Source organism: Rhineura floridana, chromosome 4 (assembly GCF_030035675.1).
Source record: "Rhineura floridana isolate rRhiFlo1 chromosome 4, rRhiFlo1.hap2, whole genome shotgun sequence".
Classification (NCBI taxonomy): Eukaryota; Metazoa; Chordata; class Lepidosauria; order Squamata; family Rhineuridae; genus Rhineura; species Rhineura floridana.
The window spans coordinates 48,772,179-48,794,114 of record NC_084483.1 but is presented as its reverse complement, the minus strand read 5'-3'; the positions used below and the strand labels follow the sequence as shown (position 1 = coordinate 48,794,114).

General features: G+C 40.2%; 2 protein-coding genes across 2 annotated transcripts in view; both read left to right on the top strand.

The window, feature by feature from the left end:
- LOC133383050 (glutathione S-transferase-like) overlaps nt 1-21,936 on the top strand; it is a 176,762-nt gene that overhangs the window by 22,460 nt on the left and 132,366 nt on the right. The window lies entirely within an intron of this gene.
- Nucleotides 1-21,936, top strand: part of LOC133383047 (glutathione S-transferase 3-like) — a 29,816-nt gene that overhangs the window by 5,102 nt on the left and 2,778 nt on the right. The window contains exons 2-6 of the mRNA XM_061622920.1: nt 7,360-7,466; nt 9,433-9,484; nt 14,003-14,135; nt 16,899-17,040; nt 20,933-21,064. Coding sequence (XP_061478904.1) covers nt 7,380-7,466; nt 9,433-9,484; nt 14,003-14,135; nt 16,899-17,040; nt 20,933-21,064 — 546 coding nt within the window. The 5' untranslated portion in view covers nt 7,360-7,379. The remainder of the gene's footprint in view (nt 1-7,359; nt 7,467-9,432; nt 9,485-14,002; nt 14,136-16,898; nt 17,041-20,932; nt 21,065-21,936) is intronic.

Genomic DNA, 21,936 nt, shown 5'->3' with positions numbered 1-21,936 from the left:
CTTACTTCATGCCATGCATAATTCTGGAAAAAGAACTCCATCTTATTCTTCAGCAGACCACTTACCTAAGTGAGAGGCTCCTGTACAAGTTTGGTACAAGGTGTGTGTCTTTTGTGTGTAAGGAAAGGGTTGGTGCACACAGCTCATCTAGTAGCGGTGCAGTCAGGTAATTTTAGGCGCTGGACTTAATTGTTTAAGCAACAGAAATCCACTTGCTTGATGGGACTTCTGGTTCCTCTCTGCAGCCCACCTCGCACCTCCAAAAATGTGCTCCAAAGGGTTGGGGAACAATCTGGAGCAGATTTTGAAGGCATGTGGGTAGCTAGAGGGAGGACGTGGCTGCGACTATTATGAGGAGTCCCTGCACTTCTGAATTTGCCACGACACTACCAACTACTGATGTATGAATTGATGGGGTTTACTGCTGGCCAAGTGAGTTATGCATTGTGTACGTGTAATGCGCTTGACTTGAGCTTTCAAGCGGTTTGATTGCCAAGACTTGCTCCACTAATAAAAACTGCTTGAACTGGTTGCTGTGTCAGTCGCCTGGTCAGCACTGCAGTAGGATTTGAAACAGATTGCTTGCTGGACTGTTTTGTGCTGGAGCACAGAAAAATACACCGACACTAGGCAGGCTTGCTATAAATCAGGGCAGCTGCTTACGCTGCACAAGAACGGTACAATTTCTACAGAGGGGAATTAGTACAGTCTTAGGGTTAACCCAGTCAGGAGCCAATGCCCAATAGTTTTTAAATGAAAAGTGTGATTCGGAGTAACAAAGATCACCCTCCCCCTGTTTTCTTTCTCATCTATGGGAAAAGGTGAAGGGGATACATTTATGTTTCTCTGAAATATTTAGATGTAACTTTTCTTTTAAGGGCCCACAAGTCTGAATTCTTAACTTTTAAAAATGTTTGTTTTTAAGTCATCTCCCTGGCCCCCAAATGCCACCAAGTATTCAGTGTTTCTCTTCCTGCTCTGTAAAGTCAAGGACTTGCTCTCTTATGACAGAATTTCTCAGTTTACCATCTTCATGTTGGAGGTGGGGGTCTTTCTCTTTCCCCAACTCCACCACCACCATCACCGCTAGCACGAGCCTATCAAATAGGAGACTAATTCATTCTATAAGCGGTGGTTGGCTGGCCTTCTTCCAGCAGCTGAAATCTGAGGTCTGGGTGGTATGGTTTTGTGTTTTCTCTATCACTTTTTCATTTTTGTCTGTTAACTTAATAAGTAACTGTTCTCTCCAGCGATGCAGCTGTCTTCCACAGTTTTTCAACTGTTGCTTTCCCCCTCCTTATTAAGGGGCACAGCAACACTGAAAACTGGGCTATTGTTATGTGCCAACACATAAATTTTCCCTGGATCCCTTCTTGCCAAAGACTAGAGACACTAGTAGATAGGATGCTTTTTCTACTTCCAAGAAAGTGACTAGCTTGGCTTGAATAGATCATGTGCTCTTGTCCTGTGGTTACAGAATGGAATGTTTCCTTTCTAAGGTTTTATAGTAACCTGATTAGGATTGGTATTTGTTTTCAATACTGAGAATATGTAACACCAATGCCAGCTGAGTTTTTGGTCAAAGTTTGTCTAAAATGTGTACATCTTTTATAGACATAATTAATGTTTCAAAACAGTTTACTGCTAGTAACCATGGCTGTGGGACTATGGGTTCAAATCCTATCCTTCCGTGTGCTGGGTTAACAAAGCATCCCGTAAATTAAGGTACCATAGTGCAGTTGTGCAGAGTACATGTTTTGCATGCAGGAAGTCAGATGTTAGATCATTGTGTACTTAGTTAAAAACAGGACTGCCAAAGATATCTGCCTTGAATTCTTGAAGAGTCACTGCCTGTCGGTACTGAGACAGATAAACCAATGATCTAACTCAGTGACTTGGTGTGGTCATTTTCTACTGATAGTTAAGAGTTATGGGAACAAACCTACGCAATCCTTAGTTCTGAGTCTTTCCACCTCCCCCACCTCTGACATGGCCGCTTTGAGAAAATTGGAGGCATTTATTTCCTGTTTAAATGATCCACAGTTTGTCATATCCAAGCCAGGGCTAAGCTCTGGTTAGTTTAACTATGGTTTTCATGTTGGTTTGTTTCAATAAACCATAGTTTAAACCAGGGTTAAACTATGGATGATCTTTTTCATATTGGGTTTGACATTAGGTGTTGGTGACTATTGCGGGGGGGTGCATGGCAGCAGAGGCAGGGCCAGATCAAAAAGATCTGCATTAAAGAGGGTACAAAAGTCCTCTTCTAGACCTTTTGATTGGAAACTGAACCCCACACAAACAAGCAGGAAAATGATCCAAAATGCTTTAAATAATTATTTCAAAGAAAATGATACCCCAGGAATACCGATTACAACACAATGGGAAGCTATGAAAGCAGTGCTTAGGGGAATATGTATAAAGGAACAGTATGAAATAAAAAAGACACAACTGACAAATAATGAGATACAAACTTTATTACAAGAATATGGGAAATCAGGCTCTAAACAGATCTATAAGCAAACAGAAGTAAAACATAAGGAATTAGATCTCCTAGAAGTTAATAAAATCATGATTAATATTTTGTACACTAAGCAAAGATTTTTTGAGTATGGCAGCAGGGGGTCACAATTAGCAAATGGAATAAAACAAAAAACGCATGATAACATCAATACAAAACAATGATGGCTCAATAACATGTTCCCCAATAGAAACTGGAGAAACATTTGCTGCCTTCTTTAAAAACCTGTATCAAAATAATACTATAAGCTCTGAAAATATCGAGAGGTACATACAAGAAGCAAAACTTAAATCCTTGACAGAGGCAGACAAAAGAGCACTAATGAGGGACTTCAGTGAGGAGGAAATCGGATCATTAATTAAATCTCTTAAAACAAACAAAACACCAGGACTGGATGGATTCATCAATGAATTTTATAAACGATATAGGTCAATCTTGATTCCACGATTAGTAAATCTTTTTAATGGTATACTTCAAGGTGACCCATTCCCACTGATGTGGGCAGAATCCAAAATTGTGGTCCTTTTAAAATCCTATCATGACCCTCAACTAGCAGATTCATACGGACCTATAGCTTTGCTTAATATAGACTACAAAATATTTACCTCAGTTTTAGCCAATAGATTAAAACCCGTAATCTCAACATTGATTCATTCTGACCAATCTGGATTTGTGCCACATAGACAAATCGCTGACCCCGTAAGAAGAATTTTAAATCTTATTAATTATTGTAAAATCAATCAACTTCTAGCCTTTCTATCTTTAGACATTTTCAAAGCATTTGATTGTGTACATTGGCCCTTTTAATGCCAGCAGTACAAGCAATGAATTTCAGTAATGAATTTATAACATTTTTTTAAAAAAATTATTCTCCAACCACAGCAATTATTAAAATCAACAGATTACACTCACCTCATATAGATATTTGTCATGGTACTAAAAAGGGTTGCCTGCTGTAACCCCTTCTGTTTTTGTTGGCAACAGAACAATTAGCAAAACACCTAATATATAACAAAGAAATAAAGAGAGTTAAAATTGGAAATGAAATGCATTTAGTTAGCATGTATGCAGATGATAGAGCCCTACTCGTTACAAACCCATTGGAAGCTGCACCACATATCCAAAATGCACTGGAAATGTTCGCAAATACCTTTGGGCTTAGGGTGAACCTTAAAAAATGTGCAGTGTTATGCTTTCACATTCCCTCCACAGCTCAGAGACAATTCTCATCTGACTTGGGAATTTGTCCATGTCCAAAGCAGCTGAGATATCTAGGTATACAAATACACAAAAATTTAAACTAATTATTTTTGGCCAGTTGCAGACCTTTGTGGTATGCCATAAAAGCAGATATGACCAGATGGACCAAATTAAAAATCCTTATCCGCTTGTATAGCCACAATAAAAATGAGTGTTCTACCTAAATTAACATTTATTTTTCATGCATTACCGGTTTACATACCCGAAAACCAACTAAAAATTTGGCAAAAAGAATTAAGTCAATTCGTATTTTGGGGAAAAAAACCCAGGATCAAGAAAACATTACTATATCGTAAATCCAATAGAGGGGGATGGAGAATTCCTCACATAAAGTTTTACTTTGATGCTAACCAATTATATCATTTAATCCATTTGATAATAAATGACAAATCAAAGAGCTGGACTCCTGGAAAATATTGAACTGCAAGGGGTTCCACTGGGGACGTGGCTTCTTAGACCAAAAGCACATAAAATAATAATACAAACTAATCAAAATCCTTTTACAGCTGCTTTACTCAAAATCTGGGGCCAGTGGTCTGAAAGATTTATACCTATTCCCTCGTCTGTAGTTCCTTTATTTTTTCATCAGGATTTTTTCAATAAAACTGGATTCCTTATTTAAAAGACTTCTACCCTAACAAAATAATAAGAGACAGACAAATAATAAGAGACACTTCAGACAAATAACAAGAGACACTTCAGACAAATGGTGGGTCAATCAGGATTCCAGTAGCTATTTTGCCACTTACTCATGGCAACATGCCTCACAATTGCCAAATATTGGAAAGATCTGAAAGGCGCTACAAGACAATGCTGGTCACAGAAAGTATTGTATATAGCGCTTATGGAGAAACTAAGCTCCAAGCTCCAACAAACAAGGGGAGAGTTAAAGAAGGAAACATTTGTTGACTCTTGGCACCTCTTTATAAGGTATGTAAGTCAACACAAGGATGGGCTCCACCATCACAATATGTGACTACTAGGAGTATGCACAACTTCAAATATCCAATGAAGATTTTTTTCTCTCTCATTCTCTAAACATATATTAATTACCTTATTAAACTTTCATTTAAAATACGTTGCTATTGCCGGGAAAGCGGGAGGAGGGTGGAAGTTCAGATACAGTTTTAGTATTAAAAATCAGTTACCAAAATGTAATTTTCATATGTGGGCTATATATGTTCATTGTTTTTATTTCAAAGTTATGTAATATTTCAAAACTCTCTCTCTCTCTATATATATTAAAAACTCATCTTCTAAGTTGCAAAATAAAGGAAAATGGTTGTAAGTATAAGTTTGCAACTGCTTTTCTTTTACATAAGGAAGCCCTCAATTCACCTTAGTGTAACACATCTGCTTGTTTTCCCCTGGTGAGCTTCATTATATCTGGCATAATGGCCTAAGTTGCTCCCTACAACTGGCTCTACAAATCAGCTGGTTATTCCTGCACAATGACAGTCCATGGCAAGTGAAAGCTTTTGAGCAACATAGCATTGTGAGCAGTTCTTCTCAAATCAGCAGTATCATTTTGCATCCTCTGGCTTGGGGAATCATTCAGCAGCTTTTATTCATTTGTTAAATCGCTCTTCAACTGATGTTTTTGAGTGACTTACAATTCATAAGAAAAACACAGAAGAAAGCACCCATCTGAAGACCGCAAAGAATACAATTATTGTAAAACCAGCAGCAAGATAGCATATAATCCAAATGGCAGTAATAATAATAATAATAATAATAATAAAATTTTATTTGTTAGTCGCCTATCTGTCCGAATTAACGGACACTCTAGGCGACTTACAGCAGGATAATAAAATACAATACACAATACAATAAAATACAATACACAATACAGTAGAATCGGCTGTGTGCAATTTGTAGAAGTCCAGCAGTTCCATGCTGTTGCAGTTCTCTGTTTGGCTTTAAGTTCACTGCTGCTTTGCAGACCCCTCAGAAGCCCCCTCCCAGCAGCAACAGCAGGTCTGTTTTCTCAATGGGATGCCTCAGGACCCTCCTAGAGTCCCTTTGTCTCTACAGTCAATCAAGTTGTGCAATTCCCAAATGTCAACGGATTGGCTCCTACCATTTGTTGTGGGAACATGAGGACCTGAGATAGACATTTGCATAGAGAGGAGGGTGGACAGCCAAGCCCAGGTACTTACTTTCTTGCGATCACTGCAAGCTCAGGCTGCCAGCCACCAGCAAGCTTTGGAGGAGTGATTGGGGCTTGCTTTTCAAAAGGTTGTCAAGGGAAGTATGGGGCAGTGGATGGGTCCCTGAATGCTGAAGATGCTGTTCTCTGCCAGCGAGTGCTTCCTTTTCTTTGCCCCAGGGACTTACTTCTAAGTAAATGTGCCTTGGATGGCACAGCCCATTCCTAGGCACGGCCCATTCCTATGCATGCTTACTCAGAAGTAAGTCCCACTGTGTTCAGTGGGGCTTACTACCAGGTAAGTGTGAATCTCAATAACAACTGTAGGAAGATCATCAGAAAACTCTGACAATGCAAATGAAATCCCATGCAACTGATCTTTTTTTGTGGGGGGAGGGAGCACCACTCTAAAGCAGAACTAGAAACATTCTCAGATTCGTACCTTACTCTTTTGGAACAGAGGGAGAGAAAGCATATTGCTCACTTTGGTGGGGTTTTTTTAAGCCATAAAAAGGGGGGGATGTGTGGTTTTGTACCAGCCCAAAGCCAGGAGTTAGGGAGGGAAAGAGAGAGAAAAATAAGTTGGGGGAGGTTTGTGTGTGCACGCTCAGATCCATATAGCTGGTTGTGAATCCTGATGTTTCTGTTGGGGAAGTGGAGTTATGTTACTGTAGGTCTTTCATCTGCTGATCTTAGGCTGGCAATGCTACATTCAGTGCAAGATCAGGCATTGTATTTCAAATAGAGGAAGTTGAAAGTGATTTAAAATTTACAGCAGTTTTTTTTTTCAGATGCCCAGGCTGGGACAAAATAGTTAATATCAAGCTCTATATTCACTTGTTATGATTATTTAGTAATACTTCATAATAATTACAGCATTTTTTTCTTTTTCATTTTTGAGCAAAAAGGATTTGAAATCCCCACTCAGCCATGAAGCTTATTTGGTGCCCTTGGGCCCAACTTACCTCACAGGCTTGTTGTGAAGATACATAAGGAAGTGTAAAATGGCTGCAAAGGAGGACCTGGTGCTTGTATTATATTGTATTGTAAGCATCAGGCTTTGCTTCTTTTAACCTAAATGGTGGTTCATCACCTTTAGGATCAGTCTGCTACTATGTCCACTTTCCCACTTGTACAAAAGGAAAAATAATACTCTGTCCTGGCAGAAGATGGTAAAATACTCTGCATGTTAGCAACATGTTAGTAAATAATAGAACCTGGTGCTGGTTCTTGTATTCTGTCAAATGCTGTGAGCTTTTCTGTTGTATCTTGTGGTGCTGAGAGAACGTTCGGACCTATCTGTATTGCTTAATTTTTAAAAGTTTAATTTCCAGTGTGTATTTAGTGAAATATTTTTGCTCGACCAGTTAGCTGTGTTCTGGCCTGTGCACCAAGACTGATGCTTCTTGTATCTTTTTCTTTTCTTCAGGCAATCAAGAAGCTGTAACCATGTCTGGAAAGCCCAAATTGTACTACTTGGATGGAAGAGGCAAGTTGGAGCCAGTACGGTGGCTGTTAGCAGCAGCTGGAGTGGAGGTCTGTGTTTCCTTGCTTGCCAGATTCTGTACAGAGATGATGTTATGGTTACAGGAAATGTCCTGTACAATAAGGATGCAGTTAGGGATGGGGGAGTAATTCAATTCTGTTTGCATTTAAAGCCACATGGATCAAATTCACACTTTCTGAAACAATGAGAAATGAAGCACAGAGATCCTTTGAAATTTGAACATATCAGCATTTTGCAACACAGTTGCAACACAGTTTTCCAACCAAAGAATGTCTTAAAAATGCATATATTAGGGGAATGTGTGCATAAAAATGAACATATTAGTGAAAATAACTTCGAAAAATGCACTATGTTAGCAGAAATTGGTTGCAAAAATGTGAACATTAGTCCAAACAGTGAATGCAAATGTATTTGTTAGGAGAAATTCACACTAAAATGCTGAAGAATTTTTGTGGATTTTTTAAAAAAATTGCAAATAGCTGCAGAAATGTGGAGAACTAAATTAAAGATTGAAAAAATAGGAACTGAAAGAATTGAAATTGATAAATCTTTTCATCCCTATGTGCCATTATGGGGCACTATAGGCATAGCGTTATACCATAGCCAAATGAATGTCAATAGAATATTCCTATTTCTTACAGCCTGGAAACGTGTTCTTGATGTGTTATAACTGTTGACCAACTTTTTACCATACTGTGATGGAAAATACAACCTTTTGGAATTGAATAGTTCCCCCCCCCCGGGGTTTCTCTCTCTGTGCCCCATTAATAAAAAATTTTATATCCCTTCCTTTCACCAATACACTGTAGAGAATTTATGAGGATGCATGGGGTAAGCACTCTGCATATTCAACCTGCTATAGTTAAATTGTTTTCATTTATTAATATTATTTACAACTGCATATTCTGAGGCATTTAAATCCAGTATGACTGTACTGCTAAGAGTCAACATAGAAAATGTTCTGTGCTGCATCCAGATTTTTTTATTGAAAGTCGTGAGAACTAGAAACATGTCTTTAAAAATCTGGGTAGGCATCCAACAAAATTTTTCTGCTACAATAAGGACTTTTGGCTGCTCAGTGGATTTTCCTGTCCCCATGCTCCCCCTCAATCTGTTCTGGGGCTTTACCCAGCCTTCCAGAGCAGATTTGGGGAGAGCACAGGGGAGAGGAAAGGGAGGGGAAGTTCCACTGGGCAAGCAGAAATCCTTGTGTTGGCACTTAGTTAGAGCCCGACCCTCTTTTCTCAGATTTGTATTGGAAGCTTATGAACCATACCAAAGAGGCAGGGAAGATTAGATCTTTTTTTGAACAACATTAATGCAGTTATTTCTGTTTCTTTGTTTTTAATGTTTTTTTCTTATTACAAGCTACTTTGAGGACCCTATTAAGCCAAAATGATAGGACATAATTTTTTTTTTAAAGTAAGTAGCATCCTGTTAGATAATCAACATAGTATGAAAACTGGCTGCTTTTTGTCTTGGAGTGCTTATGTTTTATTCAAGTTTTACCTAGTGTACGATTTGGCTTCCAGGTCATTAATCCAAAAAAACCCATATCTCAAAAATACTTAACTACAGTGGGGGAAAACATCAGATTTCAAGGCACTTAAACCTGGGTGACTGGATGTGTGTGTTTTCTATGTGTGTGACTTGTCCTTTGTTTTTTGTTGTTGTTTTTAGTCCTTATGCCATTGTCCTATGTTAAAATCCACGCAGTATCAAAATAGGATGTAGGAGGAAACAAAAATGACACTGGAAGTGAACAAAGCAGCCAGTCCCTTATTGCATTTTACTGCAATTTTTTCAGAAATCTGACTCAGTACTGGAAATGCACAAACCTTGATAAGAAGCAGTTCAGTTAGATTATGAAATGCTCAGTGCTTAGACGTGGCTCTATTTTTGAAGCAATAAGTACTTGTCCTTGAACTGCATTCAATTTTGAGTTGGGTTCTCAAGCTCTGGCACAATTCTTTGCACATTTTTCTAATCTTGTAGTTCGAAGAGGAATTTCTGGAGACAAGAGAGCAATACGAGAAGCTGCTTCAAGGTAAGCCTCTGATGATAATGCAAATATTTGGCCAAACAGGTCAAAACCAAATCTCTGCTTGGACAACAGCAAAGAGAAGGCAAGGCTTCTGAGTGCCAGTCTAGCATTTCAAGGAAGCATCTCTAATCTAATGGAGGTTCTCCTTGCTGGGAGGTGATTTTCATTGGTTGCCATCCCCCCCCACACACAAACTTTTGCAAAGACAAGGGCAACAGTGGAAATCTGAAAGAAAAACAAACAAACCACCTTCTCCCAGTGGAGTTCTGCTCACATGAACTTGGCTTCTAAGCCAATGGCAATTAATCCATCATCACACCAACACTTCTTACTACTGGTGTGTCTGAGTATATGGTGGAACCAGTCTGCTTCACTGCACATATGGGTTGCAAGTTCAGCTGTGTTTATGATTTATACAGGCATTTAGTAATAGCTTGTCAGTTCTTTTCATCAGTTTCAGCTTCATCAGTTTGCAAGCTGCAACCCAGTCTCGAGAGAATGGACCTTTCTTCAGTTATTATTGTTATCGTTGTTATTATTGTTATCGTTATTATTGTTGTTATTGTTATTAAGGCGGCTTACAAAAAACACAAATATAAAATACAATATAAAAATGCATCAATAAAACAATACAAAATACAATCTGCAAAAGTTAAATAACAATACACATAGTAGCTCTTAATGGTGGCTTTATCTGTGGTACAAGGAACTGCATTTTCTGTGTTAAATTCCAGTCTCCTCAAAGCCAGCTGAATTGCATTTGCAACCAGGTCTATAGTTTCATAGGTTTGCTGTTGGGAGGGGAATGTCCTGATTTTCTTGGGTATCCAGCTGCCCCGGCGAGGCGACAGAGGGCAACCCCACTGCCCCTCCGGGGACTCCAGGGGTGCATTGCATGGAACCTCCTCCTCTGCTGCTGCCGCTGCTGCCCACATCACACACACTCCACTTCGGGCGGTGTCCGAGTCTAGCTGGGCAGAGTGAAGTCGGCAAACTCGAACTGGGACCTCAGACTCAGAGCCCTGGGTGTCGGCGCCCAGCAACTCGGCCTCCTCCGCATCCTGGAAAGTCAGCGCCCGAGAGCTGGGCCTGCATGCCCATGATGGTAATAATAGTGGTGGCGACTCACCCTGATGCGAGGTCCTCACAGCCTTCTTCCGAGGAAGGGCCGGCGTCTTGCAGTGCAGCTCCCGGCCGGTGTTGATGTCCAGCACCCTAGAAACATGTTCCCGATGATGGGGGGTCAGCTGGTCTGGTTTGCCAGACATGTTAACAAACCAGGCAGTAGTGGAGCAGGGCGAGCGCAAAATATTGAGGCACCAGCACCCCCTTGTGTTGTTGTTATGCACTAGTAACATCCAGGCTGGACACGTGATGCAGCCTTTAAAGACTTTGACTGGTACAAAATGTGGCTGCCTGGCTGATGGTTGCACCCATGCAGTTGGAGCATATTACACCTATATTGTACCAGGTGCACTGATTACCAGTGGATTGCAGGGCTCAATTTAAAATACTGGTGATGACTAAAGCCCTGGAAGTTTTGAGACCAGAGTATTTAAAGGACTGTCTATATATCCATGTCAATCTGCCTTAAGATCCACTATAGAGGCCTACAAGTGGCTGCCTACAAAGACAGTTACATTGGCAGGCATACAAAACCAGTCTTCTTGGTGCAGGCCCTAGAGTTGTGAAATTTAGTTCTGCATGAGATCAGACAAGCTCCATTCCTTGTTACTTTTAAACGGGCCTTGAAGACCTACCTTTTGTCATAGTCTCCAGTGAATGACTTACATTTTGTTTTCTGTTGCTCAATTTATATTATATTATACTTGTATACCATGCTACTAGCAGAAACCGGTAATGATTTGAAACGAATGCTGATGAAAGTTCAAGAGGAAAGCACAAAAGCAGGACTACAGCTGGATGTCAAAAAGACTAAAGTAATGACAACAGAAGATTTAAGTAACTTTACAGTTGGCAATGAGGACATTGAACTTGTCAAGGATTATCAATACCTTGGCACAGTCATTAACCAAAATGGAGACAATTGTCAAGAAATCAGAAGAAGGCTAGGACTGGGGAGGGCACCTATGAGACAACTAGAAAAGGTCTTCAAATGCAAAGATGTATCACTGAACACTAAAGTCAGGATCATTCAGACCATGGTATTCCCGATCTCTATGTTTGGATGTGAAAGCTAGACAGTGAAAAAAGCGGATAAGAGAAAAATCAACTCATTTGAAATGTGGTGTTGGAGGAGAGCTTTACGGATACCATGGACTGCGAAAAAGACAAATAATTGGGTTTTAGAACAAATTAAACCAGAACTATCACTAGAAGCTAAAATGATGAAACTGAGGTTATCATACTTTGGACACATAATGAGAAGACATGATTCATTAGAAAAGATAATCATGCTGGGAAAAACAGAAGGGAGTAGAAAAAGAGGAAGGCCAAACAAGAGATGGATTTATTCCATAAAGGAAGCCACAGACCTGAACTTACAAGATCTGAACAGGGTGGTTCATGACAGATGCTCTTGGAGGTCGCTGATTCATAGGGTCACCATAAGTCATAGTTGACTTGGAGGCACATACCAACAATGAAGAAGATGTATTTCTTGGTAGTTTTGTAAACTACTTTGGGAAGAATGTCTCTTAAAAAGTAGGTTATAAATCTGTTCGACAAATAAATAAAGATCTGAGCTCGGCATGTACCATTGTTATTGCACAACTGTTTTGTGTCCTATGCTTAACTCTGCAGTACATTTGTCTGGCTGAATTGACCATTTATCCCTCCTGTTTTTGAGTTGGGCCAAGTTCACACAACCACAATGTGCCTTGTCCTTGTGGATTAAAAAATCCATGTAGCTGTTCCCTGCCAGCCAGTCATTGCTTTCCATTAACTGCCCAGGGTCAGACTTTTATCTTGTCATTTAAAACATATGTTTTGGATCACTTGAAGTGCTGGACACAATGCTTAATTCTGCAAATGAATAGCTGGCTACACAAAAGAAAACGATTCATACGGTAACTTCAAACCGCTATGAGCATGTGACTTTACAATAGGCACTCATTCAGGCCACATTCAGGCCATACATTTATTCCACTTTAAACAGTCTGGAATCCTGGGAAGTAGTTTGTGAAGTGGGCTGAGAGTTGTTAGGAGGCTTCTGTTCTCCTCACAGAGCTACAATTCTCAGACTGATTTAACAATCCCTGTTCCCAGGGAACTCTGGGAATTGCAGGTCTGTGAGGAGAATAGGGGTCTCTTAACAACTCTCAGTACACTTCACAAACTACACTTCCCAGGATTCTTTGGAGGAAGCCATGACTGTTTAAAGTGGAATAATAGTGGAATAAATATATGGTGTGAATGTGACCTCAGTCAGGCAAGACTGATTCCTCTGAATGCCTTGATTCTCCATCACTTTTCATTTATACAACTATTCACATGTTTGCAATTTCAGAAGGAAAGACCACGTCTTCATGAAATGGAAGATAACTACTGTATTGTGTTTTCTGATAAAAATTAGCAGTTATTCTTGCTTGGATAATTGACTGGTGCCATTCTAAAAGGTATCGCTGGCTTAAGCCCAAATAGTTTTTGGACTGCACTTGCTGATCTGGGAAATGGGAAGAATGATTTGATATTTCTAACACTATCCATGTTAAAAAAAACCCTCTCATGTTCATATTTAAGAGTTCAGCTGTAGTTTCTAGTTGATGGTTGGGTTTATTTTTGGTTGATGCCTTCCAGGGGTCATACTCTGAAACTGAATGCCAGCTGTTCATTTTTAGCAAATAAGGAAAATCCCCCTGGTTGCTGTAATACTTCCCATTTTCCTGCTTTATAATAAATGAGGAGTAGTGTAGCTCCTTGGCAACCACAAAAAGTAGAACAGTCTTGTGTGTAAATGTTTGAAAGGGGACAATGCATTTCCCACACGTTTGGAGAAATGGATGTCCCATTTGAATGTCACAGGAAAGCAGTAGTAGCTGGTGGCTGCATGTCAAAGAGGCAGTGGAATCCTCTCTGGGTTTCAATCTGAACTTTCATGGAACTGCCCAAGGTGCTTCAGAGCAGATTCCACTGTCCCGCTGACATGGAGTCACCAGCCACCACTGCACCAATGGCAAGGCTGGTAATACTATGGAAATCTGGGGACGCATTTTTTTCTGTAACCCAAGAAACGGTGTGAATGAATGAAGAACTAGTTCTCTTAAAACATTTTAAAGCCACTGTAGTTGGCTGAAGACCAGTGTTTCAGTCACCTAGAAAACAATGTTGCTAGGTGGCAGTAAGCTTGCAAGAAAATATTTCTCATTTGTTGAGCTAAAATCTTTGTTTTGTTTTGTTTTTGCCAACACATACAAAATAACATGCTGCTGTAGCCAATTGTTTCTTCCTATTGATGTCCCAGCAGTCATCCCGAGCACCAATTGAAATAAGATGGGATTGTATTGGCTTGCATTTCTAGGCAGAATGTTTTGACTTTTTCTGTTTTTATCCTCTCAAAAGATGGATCCCTCCTGTTTCAACAAATTCCCATGGTGGAAATTGATGGGATGAAGATGGTGCAGACACGAGCCATCCTCCACTATATTGCAGCAAAATACAACCTCTATGGGAAGGACCTGAAAGAGAGAGCATTGTACTGTATCAAATACATTTAGTTAGCCTAAAGTTATAGTTAGGCTTCTGTCTTTCATTCTTGTCTCTGATATTTGTGGCCTAGGGTGTCGTCAACTCCAGCTTGGTGCCCCCAGATGTTTTGGTCTACAACTCCCACCAGCTCTTGCCCCAGCACGTAGGAGATGTAGTCCAAACTATTGGAGGGCACCAGACCAGAGAAAACTGATCTGCTGTGTAGCCACATGCAGATAGGAGCATCCCCTTGATCCAAATATAACAGATCAGGCTGTCAAAAAGGCTATTTGTGTGCATGTTTCTGACACAGGTATGCCAAGTGTATTTATTGAAGCGTTTGTAGACAACACTTTCATAAAAATGCTGTATGTAACATTCAATAAGAACAATAAAAAGTCCGTAAAAACATGAATTAGATAAATGAAAGGTTGGTGCAAAGGCCTGTTCGTATGACAATGTTTTTAGGAGATGACTGAAGGAAGGAAGGTTTGTAGATGAAATGACTGCACCTGAAATCCTTTATGAATCTGAATGCTTGTCCATCTGTGCTTCAAAAATAAATTGCCAGCTAGAGAAGGGGAAGAAATGTGATTCACTTCATATATAAAGCTGAATCTATCAAATTCACTTATTTGAATTTTGTGATATACTTCTCCAACTGATGTTTACAAAAATGCATATAAGGGGAAAGTGTATATATAAATTAAAATATAGGTGAAAATAACATGCAAAAATGCATTATATTAGAAATTGCTTGCATAAATGAGCACATTAGTCTTCTCCCAAAAATGGGTCTGTGACCGTCCCAGGAAACATGAAGTAGAAGGGGTAGGATTGGATCTTGAGATTGATAGACAAATGGTCAAGGAATATCTAATCACTTTGAACGAGTTCAAGTTGGCAGGGCCTGATAAACTGCATCCTAGAGTATTGAAGGAACTGGCTGAAGAACTCTCAGAACAGCTGTCTATTATCTTTGCGAAATCGTGGAGGACTGGTGAAGTGCCGGATGACTGGAGGAGAGCAAATGTTGTCCCTATCTTCAAAAAGGGCAAAAAGGAGGAACCGGGGAACTACAGACCAGTCAGCCTAACATCAACCCCTGGAAAAACTCTGGAACAGATTATAAAGCAGTCAGTCTGTAAGCACCTTGAAAACAATGCAGTGATTACTAGGAGCCAACATGGATTTATGAAGAACAAATCCTGCCAAACTAATCTTACCTCTTAATTGATTGGGTAACATCCCTTGCTGTGGACATAATATATCTCAACTTCAGCAAAACTTTTGACAAAATGCCCCATGAAATTCTGATTAGCAAGCTAGCGAAATGTGTGCTGGATAGAACAACTATCAGGTGGATCCACAGTTGGCTCCAGAATCATACTCAGAGAGTGCTTATCAATGGTTCCTTCTCAAGCTGGGTGGAAGTAACGAGTGGGGTACCACCGGGCTTGGTCCTGGGGCCAGTGCTCTTCAACATTTGTATTAACGACTTTGATGAGGAGGTACAAAGCATGCTTATCAAATTTGCAGATGATACAAAATTGGGGAGCACAGCTAATACCATGGAAGACAGAAACAAAATTCAAAGGGACCTTGATAGGCTGGAGCATTGGGCTGAAAACAACAGAATGAAATTCAGCAGGGATAAATGCAAAGTTCTACACTTAGGAAAAAGAAACCAAATGCACAGTTATAATATGGGGGATACTTGGCTCAGCAATACAACATGTGAGAAGGATCTCAGAATTGTCATTGATCACAAGCTGAATATGAGCTCACAGTGCAATGTGGCTGCAAAAAAGGCAAATGCTATATTAGGCTCCATTAATAGAAGTATAGTTTCCAAATCACGTGAAGTGTTAGTTCCCCTCTATTCAGCACTGGTTAGGCCTCACCTTGAGTACTGCATCCAGTTCTGGTCTCTGCACTTCAAGAAGGATGCAGACAACTGGAACAGGTTCAGAGGAGGGCAACAAGGATGATCAGGGGACTGGAAACAAAGCCCTATGAGGAGAGACTGAAAGAACTGGGTATTTTTATCCTGGAGAAGAGAAGACTGAGGGGAGATATGATAGCACTCTTCAAGTACATGAAAGGTTGTCACACAGAGGAGGACCAGGATCTCTTCTTGGTCGTCCCAGAGTGCAGGACATGGAATAATGGGCTCCAGTTGCAGGAAGCCAGATTTCGACAGAACATCAGGAAAAGCCATATGACAATGGAACCAATTACCTAGAGTGGTAGGGGCTCTCTGACACTGGAGGCATTCAAGAGGCAGCTGGACAGCCATCTGTCAGGAATGCTTTGATTTGGATTCCTGCATTGAGCAGGGGGTTGGACTTGATGGCTTTATAGGCCCCTTCCAAATGTACTATTCTATGATTTTTTATTCTTTCCCCTAATGTATGCATTTTTATAAACACTCGTTGGTTGGAGAACTGCATTGCAAAATTCAAATAAGTGTGAATTTAAAGTTTGGCTGTTTTTCAGCTTTCATATTGTTTCAGAATGTGGAAATTTGGTAGATACGACACTAAATTTGAATCAGATTGAATTTCTCCCCCATCCCTAGCACACACAAGTAGTTTGTGACCTCCTTCTGTATAACAGCCCTTAGCAAGAAACTGATAAAAACTTGTGTGTGTGAGTGTGTGTGTGTGTGTGTGAGAGAGAGAGAGAGAGATACACATATGAGTGTGTGTGATAAGTATGTAATTAACAAGATAGCTACATTAACATGTGTGTGTATATATCTTTTTAGAATTGACATGTATGTGGAAGGAACAACCGATCTAATGACATTGATTTTGGTTTACCCTTTCTTAACGCCCGAGGATAAGGAGAAACAACTTGCTGGAATCCTTGAAAGAGCAACAAAAAGATATCTCCCTGTTTATGAAAAGGTATGTGTCAGTAACCTGTCCTTATGAAAGGGGCTCAAAATCTGGACTGGTTCACAAATGTAATGTAATATGTTGAACACAAATGTGTGTTTGGAAAAGGCGTGTGTATTGCTGTGCACATGTGCTTGGGAAGCTTTCTTTGGTTGGGTCTCCTGCTTTCTTGAAGTCTCAGGAAGCAAACCTCTAAGGCCTTCCAAGAAGGAAGGAGTTCCAAGATCCTGGGCTCCTCTGGGTGGGATATAAATTTACCTAATTAATTAATAGCTGGTAGAAACAGAACTGCCATTAATGAGAACCACATTATGGTAGAAAAAGTTAATGTTCATGATGTAATACCAGCATGGGGAACCTGTGGTGCTTCAGATGTTGTTGGGCTCCAGATCCATAATCTCTAGTCAGCATGACTTATAGGCAGGAATAAAGGGAGTTGTAGTCCAATGACATCTGGAGAACCACAGGCTCCCCACCTCTGATGTAATAGTAGCCAGTTTCAGTTTTCATTCAAATCTATGTGCCTGGAAGCAAGCAGTTTCTCAAACATTAGCATGCAACCTGTTTTTTCCTTGGAAAAGTTTCTTTACTGCACCCCAAACAGTTTAACCTTGGAGATGACAAATGGCAGGATTCCTGTGTCACATGGGAAGTACCTTTCAATGTCTTCTATCCTGCTTATCTGAAGTTCCTTCTATTCTCTCCTGAATTTTAGTCATTTCTCAACAAACTCCTACCCAACGAGTAACCTAAGGAACTGAGATCTGCACGCACATTCCCACCATAAACATTCTGTTCCCCTTGCAACTCTTCGTGCTCATGGGGCTCCCAAACTATGTATGCATTGGGCAATGATCCTATGAACTCTACCTGCATTCCTAAAGGCTTGCAACCTGTTAGTGTAGTTCAGGGATGGGTAACCTGTGACCCTCCAGATGTTGCTGGACTTCAACTCCCATCACTCCTGAGTCAATTCGCCACACTGACTGAGGCTGATGGTAGTTGGAGTCCAACAACCTCTGGAGGGCCACAGGTGACCCATTTGTGGTATAGAGCATTGACCTCACCTGTAATAGTCCATCTTGTCTGTTGTGGCATGATTGTAGTGACTGTAGAATGGCTTTCATATGACTTGTGTTTACTGAATGTTGTTGTTTGTAGCAAAAACAAGGCTTGGCTTACATACTCAGAAAAATGAAATGGGAGCTAGGGGATTGTCATGAGGTGGAACAATGTACTGCTCAGGGGTGTTGCTAGAGCTAAGTCCATTGGGCGTGGGCCCTGAAACCCCAAGTGTTTCTGGGTAGGTAATGAATTCAGAGGAAACTGAATTGACTGGTGATCTGGATTATTGAGTAAGATACTAATTTGGGGAAATAAATTAATTTAATATGATTTTTGGAGTCATTTGGGGATTATGAATTTGGCTAATTCAGGAAGAATTGGGGCCTGATCTGTTGGGAAATTATTTGGAGAAAATGAACTGGAAGAGGAACTGATTTGGTATGATCTGGAGTGGGTTGCAAATATAACTTTATATGGGGTGATTTAAATTAGTTGGTTTGCCTTCTATGACTTTTAAATTCTCAGTTTGTATCTATACACATATATTGGCATATGCACATTTGTGTCTATGAGCTTGTAGAGTGTTGTTACGTGCTTTCATGTCAATTGCAACTTATGGCAACCCTATGAATCAGTGACCTCCAAGAACATCTGTCATGAACCACCCTGCTCACATCTTGTACATTTAGGTCTGTGGCTTCCTTTATGGAATCAATCCATCTCTTGTTTGGCCTTCCTCTTTTTCTACTCCCTTCTGTTTTTCCCAGCATTATAGTCTTTTCTAGTGAATCATGTCTTCTCATTATGTGTCCAAAGTATGATAACCCAGTTTCATCATTTTAGTTTTTAGTGATAGTTCTGGTTTAATTTGTTCTAACACCCAATTATTTGTCTTTTTTTGCAGTCCATGGTATGCGCAAAGCTCTCCTCTAACACCACATTTCAAATTAGCTGATTTTTCTCTTATCCGCTTTTTTCATTGTCCAGCTTTCACATCCAAACATAGAGATTGGGAATACCATGGTCTGAATGATCCTGACTTTAGTGTTCAGTGCAGATACATCTTTGCATTTGAAGACCTTTTCTAGTTCTCTCATAGGTGCCCTCCCCAGTCCTAGACTTCTTCTGATTTCTTGACTATTGTCTCCCTTTTGGTTAATGACTGTGCCAAGGTATTGATAATCCTTGACAAGTTCAATGTCCTCATTGTCAACTTTAAAATTACATAAATCTTCTGCTATCATTAATTTAATCTTCTTGACATTCAACTGTAGTCCTGCTTTTGTGCTTTCCTCTTTATCTTTCATCAGCACCTGTTTCAAACCATTACTGGTTTCTGCTAGTAGTATAGTATCATCTGCATATCTTAAATTATTTATATTTCTCCCTCCAATTTTCACACCTCCTTCATCTTAGTCCAATCCCACTTTCTATATGATATGTTCTGCATGTAGATTAAACAAGTAGGGTGATAAAATACACCCATGTCTCATACCCTTTCCGATGTATAGGTTGTGCATCAGGACAATCAGATGATGTGGCACCCCCATTTCTTTTAAGGCATTCCATAGTTTTTCATGATCTACGCAATCAAAGGCTTTGCTATAATCTATAAAGCACAGGCTGATTTCCTTCTGAAATTCCTTGGTCTGTTCCATTATCCAACATATGTTTGCGATATGATCTCTGGTGCCTCTTCCCTTTCTAAATCCAGCTTGGACGTCTAGCATTTCTCACTCCATATATGGTAAGGGCTTTTGTTGTAGAATCTTGAGCATTACTTTACTTGCATGGGATATTAAGGCAATAGTTTAATAATTACTGCATTTCCTGGAATCCCTTTCTTTGGAATTGGGATGTATATTGAACGCTTCCGGTCTGTGGGCCATTGTTTAGTGTTCCATATTTGTTGTCAAATTTTTGTCAAACTTTGGACAGATTCAGTTGCTTATAGCAACTCTATTGGTATGCCATCTGTTCCTGGTGATTTGTTTCTTCCAAGTATTTTAAGAGCAGCTTTCACCTCACATTCTAAAATTTCTGGTTCTTCATTATACAGTTCCCCCGTGAATCAAAGGTCCGTAGATAAAACCTTTTAATTACCTAGTAACATCCCTGTAACCACTTCACACTGCAGATAGGGGAACTGCATTTTTCAAATGGTCCCCTTTATGGAAAAATGCCCTGCAAGAAAAATTATCGCTAGAAGCTCTCTCCTTGATGCAGTTTCTTACTTGCAGGGAGCATTTTACATAGTGAAGCATTCCAAAATATGATCCGCCCCCTGCTGTTGGAAATAGTCTATTCTACCACTTGAGAACTCTTCCACCTCATTCCCGTCTCATGATGCCGAATATGAAGACTAGACACAACATATATGTACAGGCATACCCCGCTTAACGTTGCTTCACTTAATGTCACCTTGCTATAACGTACATGCTCCATACGTCCCCATACCCCGCGGTTCGCAATAGCGTACACTTTATTGGCATGATGCCACTGCCATCTAGTGGTGATTGCATGCAGTACAAGTGAAGACAATTGCTTCACTTAAAGTTTATTTTCGCTTAAAGTATACTCTCCGTGAACATTAAAGCGGGGTATGCCTGTATATAGGAAAGTGTTTGATTTATCCTGCATCACTGCTTTCTTCTCTTGTATTCAGACATTACTGTCATAAGCAAGTGACATCATCCTACAGTAAGACAGTAAACTGAGCCTAGATGTTGGGTGACATGCCCCTAAATCATATTTCATATTGGGAAATCTTTGCACTGGGACCTCAGAAATTACTACTGCTCTTCTGAGGAGTTGCACTAACATTGGTCTATTGCAGGTGCTAAAGGATCATGGACAAGATTTCCTTGTTGGCAACCAGTTCAGCTGGGCAGACATACACCTGCTTGAAGCTATTCTAATGGTGGAAGAAAAGTCCTCCAGTATTCTGACTGACTTTCCTGAGCTGCAGGTATGGAAAAACAAATATAGTGCAAGGTATGTTGTTTCTTCCTCTTAAAGGCCTCTTTTCCATCTGTTCCAGACCTGAAAACAAATGGCTTTCTGTGGATACATATTCTGGAATACTGTGTGTTGTAGATAAGAAATCTAATCAGCTAAAGCCCTCTTCAGATATTTAGTAGGGCAAGAGTGGGGCCATACTTGCTGGCCCCATCCCTTCCATCATATGCCTAGTGCCCCCCCTACACATAATGTGAGAGGTTGGCTTGAGTAGGACTGAAAAGTTCTAATTTAACATTAAGAGTGCAATCATTTGCCTGCCTGCTTAGCTGTAAACCTTAGTAGGGCTTTCTCCTAGGTAAGCGTGTAGGATTGCAGCCTGAATTAAAAATGCAGCCCAAACTTGTGCATGTTTACTCAGAAGTCAGTATTACATAAGGTTGAAACTGACTTAGGTCACTCTTGGAATACACTCACTGATCTCAGTGAGTCTCTTCTGAGTATGGTCCCATTTGCACTATACATTTAAAATGGTATCCTACCATGTTAAACAGTCATGGCTTTCCCCAAAGAAGTCTGGCAGATATAGTTTGTTAAGGGTGCTGAGAGTTGTTGGGAAATCCCTATTGCCCTCAGAGAACTACATTTCTCAGGGTGGTTTAAAATTAAATTCCTCTTCCCAGGGAAGAACTCTTAAGCTGTAGCAAAGAGCATCGTGGCATTCTAGAGCAGCGGTGGTGAACAAATGGCATTGCAGATGTTTCTAGATTCCAACTCCCATCATCCCCAGCCAGCATGGCCAAAGATCAGGGATGATGGGAGTTCTAGTCCAGGAATATATGCAGGGCCACAGGTTTCCCATCCTTGTTCTAGAGATTGGCT